Source organism: Chanodichthys erythropterus, chromosome 9 (assembly GCF_024489055.1).
Source record: "Chanodichthys erythropterus isolate Z2021 chromosome 9, ASM2448905v1, whole genome shotgun sequence".
Lineage (NCBI taxonomy): Eukaryota > Metazoa > Chordata > Actinopteri > Cypriniformes > Xenocyprididae > Chanodichthys > Chanodichthys erythropterus.
The window spans coordinates 8,134,731-8,145,055 of NC_090229.1; the positions used below are offsets into that span (position 1 = coordinate 8,134,731).

Here is a 10,325-nt window from a genome sequence, read left to right on the forward strand (position 1 = left end):
GATAGATAGATAGATAGATAGATAGATAGATAGATAGATAGATAGATAGATGGAACGACAGACAGACAGACAGACAGACAGACAGACAGACAGACAGATAGATAGATAGATAGATAGATAGATAGATAGATAGATAGATAGATAGATAGATAGATAGATAGATAGATAGATAGATAGATAGATAGATAGATAGATAGATGTAAAGAGGTCAGTGCTGATGACAGTGTCTCATGCAGGCTGACAGGAGGAGAACTACTGGACAGGATTCTGGAGAGAGGCAGTTACACAGAGAAAGATGCCAGTCGGGTCATATATCAGGTGCTGCAGGCGGTGAAGTATCTACACCAGCTGGGTGTTGTTCATCGGGATCTAAAGGTACCTGAGAACAAACTCTAACACTTTAGTCTCTGTTTTCAACATTTTTGGTTTCAGAGAACTCATGATGGAGGTCTTTTTAGGTATGATTTGAGAGCATAGGTTTGTTCGATATAGTTTTAATTCCAGCTTTTCACTGTTTTGCATGCAGATAAGTGGATATTACAATCATAATAAGATCTCTCTCCATTAGCCAGAGAATTTGTTGTATGAGACTCCATTAGAAGACTCCAAAATCGTCATCAGTGACTTTGGTCTGTCTAAAATGGAGGAGCAGGGGACTCTTTCCACGGCCTGTGGGACACCTGCCTATGTTGGTAAGAGAGACAGTTTATGATCATGATTATGAACTAATATAATGTGCTGTAACATACAGAATCAAGTCTGGTCTGACAGAAAATAATTTGCACTAGTGCTTAAAAACCCCAAAAACCAAATACACTGATTTGAACCTAATGTGACACCAAGAACTTTCTTTAATCTCCAAAAAATGATATAGCCTTTTATAAAGAACCCTATATAGACAAATATTGTGTCTTTCTGAATCTAAACTGCTGAGAAAAAACACCAAAAAACCTTTCGTGTAGTCTTTATACTGTAACGTATGAGTACTGATGTTCACAATATGTTTGTAGCTCCTGAACTTCTACAACAGAAAACATATGGTAAAGAGGTGGATCTCTGGGCCATCGGGGTGATTACGTTCATTCTGTGAGTGATGGATTAATATTATTCACTCTACACGAATAAACTGTGTTTGATAAACAGAGCAGTACAGAACTGAGAGTCTGTATCAGCAGTTCTTTATTTTCTGGCAGACTCTGTGGCTATCCTCCATTCTACGATGACAACGACACACAACTCTACAAGCTGATCAGAAATGCTGAATATGAATTTGATTCACCATACTGGGATGACATCTCTCACTCCGGTATGACAATATCTAATCTCTTAAAAATAAAGGTTCCAAAAGGTGGTTTTCTCAGTGAGGAGAACACCTCCTAAAAGAACCATTTTTTTTTAGTGTGAAGAAACATTTTAATAATACAAAGAACATTTTTTCACCTTTTGTGTAATGATAAGATTCCATGGATGTTAGAGGTTCTTTATGGAACCATCAATGCCAATAAAGAACCTTTGTTCTGAATCTACTGTACAGTATAAATGACTTAATCACATTCATAGCCTTCTCTGTCCAAATGCCCATATACTTGAAAAATCCATTTAATATTTTCTTGGTCTGTGCCAAAAGTATCTTTAGGTGAAATTATGCGAGTCAGAAGTATGCTTTTTTTATTTATTTTTTTTTAATAATGCATAATGCCATATTTACATTTCTCAGTATTTAATGCTACTTTTGTGAAATGTGTAAAAACTAATGGCATTTATATTTCTTCATACAAAAATATAGTGAAATTTTGGACCGAGGAGGATGGATTATATACGGAAGAGGATTAGGGCCAAGCAATAATAAAAAATAAAACCATCTCGAGAAAAAACTTGTTCAATTTCGAGAAAAAAGCCAAGATGAAATGTTGAGAATAAAGTAATTAAATTATGAGAAAAAAGTTGTTAGATTATGAGAACAAATTCGTTAAATAATGAGAAAAAAAGTCGTTAAATTTTGAGAAAAAAAGTCAAGATAAAATGTTGAGAAAAAGTCATTAAATTTCGAGAAAAAAGTCGTTAAATTATGAGAATTTAACGTCATTTTTCTCATAATTTAACGAATTTGTTCTCGTAATTTAACTACTTTTTTCTCTTAATTTAATTACTTTATTCTCAGCATTTTATCTCGACTTTTTTCTCGAAATTTAACGACTTTTTTTCTCGTAATTTAATGAGTTTATTCTCAACATTTCATCTCGACTTTTTTCTCGAAATTTAACAACATTTTTCTCATAATTTAACGAGTTTATTCTCAACATTTTATTTCGTCTTTTTTCTCGAAATAATCCTCTTCTGTAATTATAAATGTACAAAATGTGCCCCGAAAAATATTAGAACACTCGCTGTAAAAAAATATTTTCATGATTTGTTATCACATTTTTTTCTTTTGTCAGATCAACTTAGATAATTCATTTCAATGACCTCAAAACTTTAAGGCAACCAGGTAACTTACTTTTTTAAGTTAAACCAACAATTCTTTTTGTTTACAGTGCTTAAAAGTCTGATACAAAATACAGCAATGTTCAGTTTACTTAATTTTCTCAGTTTTATTTATTTATGATTTAAATCCTAACAAACTTGTTTTTTTAAATGTCTTAAAGGAATAGTTCACCCAAAAATCAAATCTCTTTCTCATTTACTCAACATGTAATTCCATATAAATTATAACTAATGTTTTTGCTTTCTGCAATTGCGTAGGAAATAATTTCTGAGATGAAATAGAATTGGATCATCACAGACGGCTTTGAAAACTTCTCCCATTGTATTAATGCAGAATGTTTTATAATGCAGCCCTAAACATGCCAAATGCTGGCCACATTAACTGGTATTGATCTTCTTGTGTTCTCTGCCTCTTCCTGCCCACTAATGCTTCAGCGAAAGACTTCATAGTTCACCTACTGCAGAAGGATCCAGTGAAGAGGTTCAATTGTGACCAGGCCTTGCAGCATCCTTGGTGAGTCCATAAATAGCAGGAAAGAGGCGGACGGGGAGCTGAGGGGTTGATCAGCAGTGAAAAGAGAGGCTGACCTTGAAGAACAGATGAAGAGTTGGGTCACATCTGTGCTGCGGCGTGGGAGGGTGTGCACAAATAGGAAGAGGATTATGAAATAATCAGATAAACAGATGTCTCTTCACCTGCAGATCACTCTGAGATTGTATAAGATCTTTAAGAAGCACACAATGAAATGGAACAGAGAGCTCAAAGAAGGAATTCAGAGTAATACGTATAATTGAGGAACTGGATTATTGTGGTACTTGATAACATACATTATAGTTTCCCAGAAGAAAATTTCAATTGCTCAGATCTTACTTACTGTATAAAATGAGTCCTTTGAGTTTCCAGTTATGCTTTATTTTCTGCCCATAATCTTTGTCTGAGATGTTTCTCCCTAGGAGACCTAAAAAATATACAAAAATGAGACAACATTTTTGTGTTCCTATTGAGATCTCTGAGTTTGTTTGCAGACCTTCGTATCTTGACAAACTGAGTAAACTCAAACTTGAGATCAGTGTTGAGATCTCTTCTCAAAAGTAAAATCTGAGAAACTACAAACTTAACAGTGCCCTTTTGCTCTGCTTTTAATTTTAATTTCGCAGACTATAGAAACAATTGTCCTTTCGCCGGGAGTTTGATTGACAGGCAATCTAACGAATCATAACGCCGAATCTGCCATTTTGTCCAACAAAGCAGTCAGGGGAGTTAGCAGATTAACATAGGTGAACTTGAACTTGAAAAATGGTGTGTACTGACATCTTCCCGCGATTGAAAAAACATTCCTTATGATATTCATTTTAGTTATTCAGTTTATTTTTGATGCTATAAATGAACTAGTAAGAGATGATCGGTTCAGGAGCCGCTTGAACTGAGGGCGCTGCAGCGATCTGTCACGACGCATTAAAGAGCCACAAAACAGTATTTATTGTTTAAATGTTTTTAAAATTACAAAATTTGAAATTTGAGACTTTATTTCATATTAAAAGTGACTCTGTCTTGTCTGTCCTCTTATCTCCGCGATGTATGGGGCATGCATTAACGTCACTTTCCCGCCAGAATACGCTCCCTGAGCTGGACTGAGTGGCAAAAGAACCTACTGCATGACTGGATTTAATAGGAGAAACTGCGAAAACGCGAGTAAAACAAACGATCACACTAAAGGTTGGGCTCGAAAGCGTTCCTTCAGGAATCGTGTTTCCTGACATTTATAGCCTATGTGCTTGATTTCGAGGAAATACATAAAGCAAATCTGCCTGTGAACGCTTTATATAACTACAATATAGTTAGGTCTAAATCCGAGTGATCACATATCAATGTTATATAGGCTATCAATATTATATATTGTCATATCGTCCAGTTCTAAAACTAAAACAGTTTTTGTCAGTGTTTATTTAAAAACACCCAAATACAGAATATAAGATGGTAAATTTAACTGATGAGTTGTCAACACAATATAATCCCGTTTTGGATGTTTATGTATTTTTCGCAGCATTCACGCTGAAAACCAATGCTGCCACTCAGTGGTAACCGCAGTCATAACGGTCGACGTGCATACCCTCTATTTTTTTCACTGCGTGGGAGATTGGCATGGCTTGTCGGACATAGCAACAGTAACTAAAGGGGGCGGGTCTTTGCGAATGGTCAATTGAGATATAAAGAGATCTCGCTTCAGATTTCTTCTCCCATGGATATTTAGAACTGATACTTCAAAACACTACCCTTCAAAAGTTTGGGGACGGTAAGGTTTTTAAAATGTTTTTAAAGAAGTCTCTTATTCGCACCAAGGCTGCATTTATTTGATCAAAACCACAGTAACAACAGTAATATTGTGAAATATTATTACAATTTAAAATAACTTTTATATTTTAATATATTTTAAAAAGTAAAGCTGAATTTTCAGCATCATTACTCCAGTTTTCAGTGTCACATGATCCTTCACAAATCATTCTAATATGCTGGTTTGCTGCTCAAGAAACATTTCTGATTATTAGGAACATTGTGCAACCTTGTGCTGCTTAATATTTTTGTAAAAACCATGATACTTTCTTTCAGAATTCTTGGATGAATAGAAAGTTCTAAAGAACATTATTTTCTTTTTGAAACAGTAAATTTATTTGAAATGGCAATCTTTTGTAAATGTCTTTACTGTCCATTTTGATCCATTTAATGCATCCTTGCTGAATAAAAATATTAATTTCTTTCACAAAAAAAAAAACAAAAAAAACAAACAAACAGTAGTGTACATGTTTAATTTTGAATGAATATAGTTTTGTCATGGCAGGATATCAGGGGGTGCGGCTCTGGACAAGAACATCCATGGCTCAGTGTCAGCGCAGATTCAGAAAAACTTTGCCAAGAGTCACTGGAAGGTAAGAGTGATGAAACAAACCTGAGTCAACTTTAAAGTTACCATGAAATCAAAATGGACAATTCTTGTTTTGCACAAAAGATTAACATAACGGCACACGCTAGTCGATGAATTTAATCATCTCCACAGCAACTACATACATTTATCCACTAACCATTCAGAAACGTCCAGTTTCATTCTAAAAGTTGTAACTTCTTCCTGAGTCTCTCCATCAGTGTCGACTCCGGTTTGAACAATGTAAGGCTGAACACCGTTACTGACAATCCTCATTTTGCTGCGTGAGATTCTCCAGCTTTGTTGTTGACAATCGAAGCGCAAAGTTAAAGCTCCGCCCTCTTCTGGAAAGTGAGCTAGGAGCAGCAGCTCATTTGCATTTAAAGGGACACACACAAAAATGGCTTGTTTTTGCTCATACCCAAATAGGGGCAAATTTGACAAGCTATAATAAGTATTTTGAGCTGAAACTTCACAGACACATTCTGGAGACACCAGAGACTTATATTACTGTATAATATATTATTATATTACATTATAGGTCCCCTTTAATCCACCAACATCACAGTCTCTGTCTCAGTCTCATACAGCATGGCCACAGGCTGTCTGGTGCATATTGTACACAAAAAATAGCTGAAATCAATCTGATTAATTTAACTGGGTTGAGTTCAAGTCTGGGTCCTGAAACAAAACCAGTTGAGAACCTCTGTGTTAGTTATAAGCAGGCGGTTCTTGAGTAATATCAAAAATGGACCTGAAGTATAAGACTCTGAAGTATAAAACCATTGACCTCTGTGGCTGAAACAAAACTTTGCATTTGTAAATGTATGGCTAGAGTTACATTAGCGGCATATGTAGGCTTTGTTATTATTTGACACCAGTCGATGTTGCTATACTTCTGATAGTCTGCCCTGCCATGCAATTACGGCTTGTGCCTTTAAAAGGGCAAATGCTGTAATTGCTGTAACTATCAAGCTTTTAGTTTTAGTGCAATAAATGCCTCTAAACATTCAACAGACTATTCTGCTCTTATGTGGTGTAGGTTCACCGTTTGCCATTTAAAGATATTTTACATCACTGGATTCTGCAGCATTATCAATGGTGTCTTGTGTTCCAGAGAGCCTTTAATGCCACTATCATCGTGCATCATTTAACGAAGAAAACACACTCTGGGGAAGATGGTGAAGGGAATCACTCCACAATTACAGGTGAGGAGTCGTCACATGAATGTGATTATGATATTCAGGACAATAGCACCAACATGACATTGCTTTTATACAACGCTTCACAAGAAAATAACATTTCTGACTACATTTGAACAGTTTCAATATATATTTTTCCTCCACTACTTTGACCAATCAGATTAGATGATAAGAACAAACTTGTATAATCATTAGATCAAAAGTATAAACAAAACAGCTGAAAACAGTTTATGAGTCAGTGGTTTATATTCCATTTTGATTCAAGAAATTGCTGCAATTTTATACAATGTCAAAGTCCCTTTAAGACAAGCCATTTCACTCGGCGGCCATCTTTGAAACGCTTCTCGGGCATTAAAGTGCAGCTCCTATCTCTTTGAATGAATGAAACATCAAATTCTCTAAAGCTGTTTGCCAAGCTTTCAAATAAAACTGAAATCTGACCAATGAAATCTGACAACAACTGTCTCAAATTTTGTTTCTAAACCCTCAAATCATGAAGAAAACAGTATTTTTCAGGCTGGAAAAAGCTAATGCGCAATCTATATAGCGTGTGTCTGTAATTTATTTCTATAGTTTCTATAGGAACCAGAGCTTATTAGGGCCACTGCAGTGATGTGATGACTTTACCAGTCAGTGATTGGCTCTTATTTAGATGGCGGCACTTTCTCCCATTCAAAACAATACCAGTGACACGTCTTGTATTATTCTATAGTCTTTGACAATGCTGACATGAATTTTAATGGATTGAAATGTTTAATGCATGCAGATGTCTCATAATTTCTGCTAAAGTTAATTTGAATTTGATTCTAAAATACACTTTAGTTCAATCTAATGTTCTTTCATATTTTCTTTTTCCTGAGAGTCATTGAATTGTTTCATTTCATTTTTTCTGTAGGGACTATCTGACAATCCACTGGCAGTAAACCGAGGCTCTGTTAAAAGAAAAGTTCAACAATTATTTTCTCACTCTCATGTTGTTCCAAACCCCTATGACTGGATTTAGTTCCTAAAACACAAAAGGAGAGGGTATGAACAATGAAAGAAGTAGTGAACAGGTTCTGTGAACTTCCAAAAAAGAAGAAAAAAAAAAAATCATAAAAGAAATTCACACGACTGCATTTGCATATCCAAATTTAGCACGTGTTGATTGGTTATGGGACATGTGAGAACCACTTGTGTTTAGCATCATTGACAATAAACTTCATGTCTTCATGTGCTTCAGTGTTGCCAAGTCTGCGGAATTGGGCTACTTTTACACTGATGCCGCGGGTCTTTTTTTTAATGTCCGCGACCCCAAAAAACATTATATTTAGCCCCTAGAATGCAAATTTTAAAACCAAATGCGTATTTGACCTCCTGGAATGCGATTGGACTAGTTTTCAGTAGCAATATAGGGCAGGTTTTGTTGTGAAAATCTGGCAACCTGATGTGCATATTCAATTATATGCAAATGAGAATGAATGTTTGAGAGTTGCAGCGGAGGGCCTGATTTTAAAGGAATAACAATTTAAAGTCAGCATGAAATAGAAATCCATCTATTTTGTAAGATCAGACTGTGGACAATTCATCCATGCATAAGTTTCTTTTTTTTTCACTTTGTAATTTTCTTTCTTTTTTCTTTCTTTTTTTCCAAAATCTCTTGATCTTGTGGTGAAATGATAGACTTTCTGGTAATGTATACTAGACTTCTCCAATCTTTTAATCTATTTAAACCTCATTTTATGCTATACATTTTTGGGGGATTGACAAAACTAAAAAATAAATAAATAAATAAAATTGAGTAATTTTAAAAGTTACTTGAAATAAAATAAATGTTACCTTAAATAAAAATTAAACTTATTTTATTTCAGCCAGTTTCCAAAGGGAACAATTTTTTTTATTTTTGTGTATTTTAACTTTAAGTTCTAAATCTAAATAAACTATAATAAATAAATAAAAAATTAATTAAAATGAAGAGATATTTGTTTTTAAAACAAAACTATAAAAAAATGGCAAAAACAACATTATTAAAACTTTAACTGAAAACAAAACAGAAAAATAAAGTCTATAATTAAAAAAGGGTAAAACTTTACAATAAGGTTCATTTGTTAACATTAATTAATGTATTAACTAACCATGAGCAATACATCTGTTACTGTTAATCTTTGTTCATTTTAGTTATAAAATTCAGCAGTTCATAGTTTGTCCATGTTAGTTCACAGTGCATTAACTAATGTTAACAAATACAACTCTTGATTTTATTAATGTATTAGTAAATGTTGAAATTAACATTAACAAAGATTAATAAATGCTGTGGAAGTTCAGTTCATTATTAGTTCATGTTAACTAATGAACCTTATTGTAAAGTGAACGAAAAAAACTATAATTGTATATCAATGATACTAAAATTTATTGACAGTCCCTATCATTGTATACTTGTTTCATAAGTGAAAAGAGCATTTTGCTAATCCTCTTCTTTTGTGAGAGAAAAATCACACGGGTTTGGAACAACATAAACATGACATAATTTAGATTTTAGGGTCTGGCTGCAGTGGTCACTGTGTTTGGCAGGATTGACTGCTGAAACACACACCTGTGCTTTAAATGCGCCGCTGTCAGTGAGCCTTCTGTCAGAGCTATACTGCTGCTACACTTCAGTGGGCTGCTACTGTAAAAATACCCTCAGTGGAGAACAGCTCCTTCACAACTCATGTTTTCATAAGTGTTCTACTCCCCGTCTACTTGTATTTGACGCATAACAGCATGCTGCTATTTGACAGAATGCAACATTTAGCCATGTAGTACTGTCTGTCAGCTGGAAGTACTGTCACTTGACGCTGTATCAGTGCGTTACAAGAACAAATATGCTTACAATACGATATTTCAATGGATAAATGAAGTAAATAGTAATTGTTGTCTTGTATCTCTGCTCTCATTACACCATGCAATAAACAACCTGATCTGCCTTTTGTGTTGTGAATCTGTCACAGGGATGATATAGAGAAAAGGACAGAGCCAAAAGAAAAGATTTAAATTTTGAACACTTGCCATCAATTGCCATTCCCTTCGTAAGCAATCTTACAAAAGCACACAGCCCATAAATTAAGAAGAACAACAGAGTATCTCCAGCACTGACTGTAATGATAGGCTGATCAGACAGATACACTGCCCCCTCTAATTCATGGAAAGAGTTCTACATGCACGGACCAGCCGTCAACATAATGAAATCTGTCCCAAACTGATAATTCAATCAGTTCTGTTTAAAAAAAAAACAAAAAAAAAAACACGATGAGCCAAGACATGAGCTCATGATCTGAAAGTGGGATGATTGTGATTTTGGATGATAGAAACAACAAATACAATTTTAATATAAATTAATTAAAATTACATTATATTATATATATATATATATATATATATATATATATATATATATATATATATATATATATATATATATATATATATATATATATATTTATATTATTCCAGTTTATTCACTAGTTTAAAAAAAGGTAATAAAATATGACAAGATCTAAAAAATAATCTTAATTATGTCAGATAACACTTAAGCAAAACATGGTCAGTTCAAAGTGTCTGAATAATTTTTGGTTCCAATTTTTATCATTTTACTGGTAGTCCATTGTATGAAGAATTTTTGGGTATATGTCACAGTTTATTTTGCTATCCTCACTTACATAAATGAACTATAGTGTCCTGTACCCACCAGTAAAAATATATC

The 10,325-nt window shown here is 34.0% G+C and overlaps 1 protein-coding gene across 8 annotated transcripts in view; it reads left to right on the forward strand.

Annotated features, from left to right (window-relative positions):
* Positions 1-9,764, forward strand: part of pnck (pregnancy up-regulated nonubiquitous CaM kinase) — a 26,442-nt gene extending 16,678 nt beyond the window's left edge. For 6 of the 8 annotated variants that reach the window (XM_067394451.1, XM_067394452.1, XM_067394450.1 and 3 more), the window contains 8 exons: positions 237-375; positions 569-692; positions 1,011-1,086; positions 1,194-1,306; positions 2,920-2,998; positions 5,322-5,409; positions 6,520-6,610; positions 7,500-9,763. In XM_067394451.1, coding sequence (XP_067250552.1) covers positions 237-375; positions 569-692; positions 1,011-1,086; positions 1,194-1,306; positions 2,920-2,998; positions 5,322-5,409; positions 6,520-6,610; positions 7,500-7,510 — 721 coding nt within the window. In that variant the 3' untranslated portion in view covers positions 7,511-9,763. Of the gene's footprint in view, positions 1-236; positions 376-568; positions 693-1,010; positions 1,087-1,193; positions 1,307-2,919; positions 2,999-5,321; positions 5,410-6,519; positions 6,611-7,499 lie in introns of all 8 variants that reach the window. The other 2 variants (XM_067394447.1, XM_067394446.1) reach the window with 1 other exon arrangement.
* Positions 9,765-10,325: the final 561 nt, after the last annotated feature.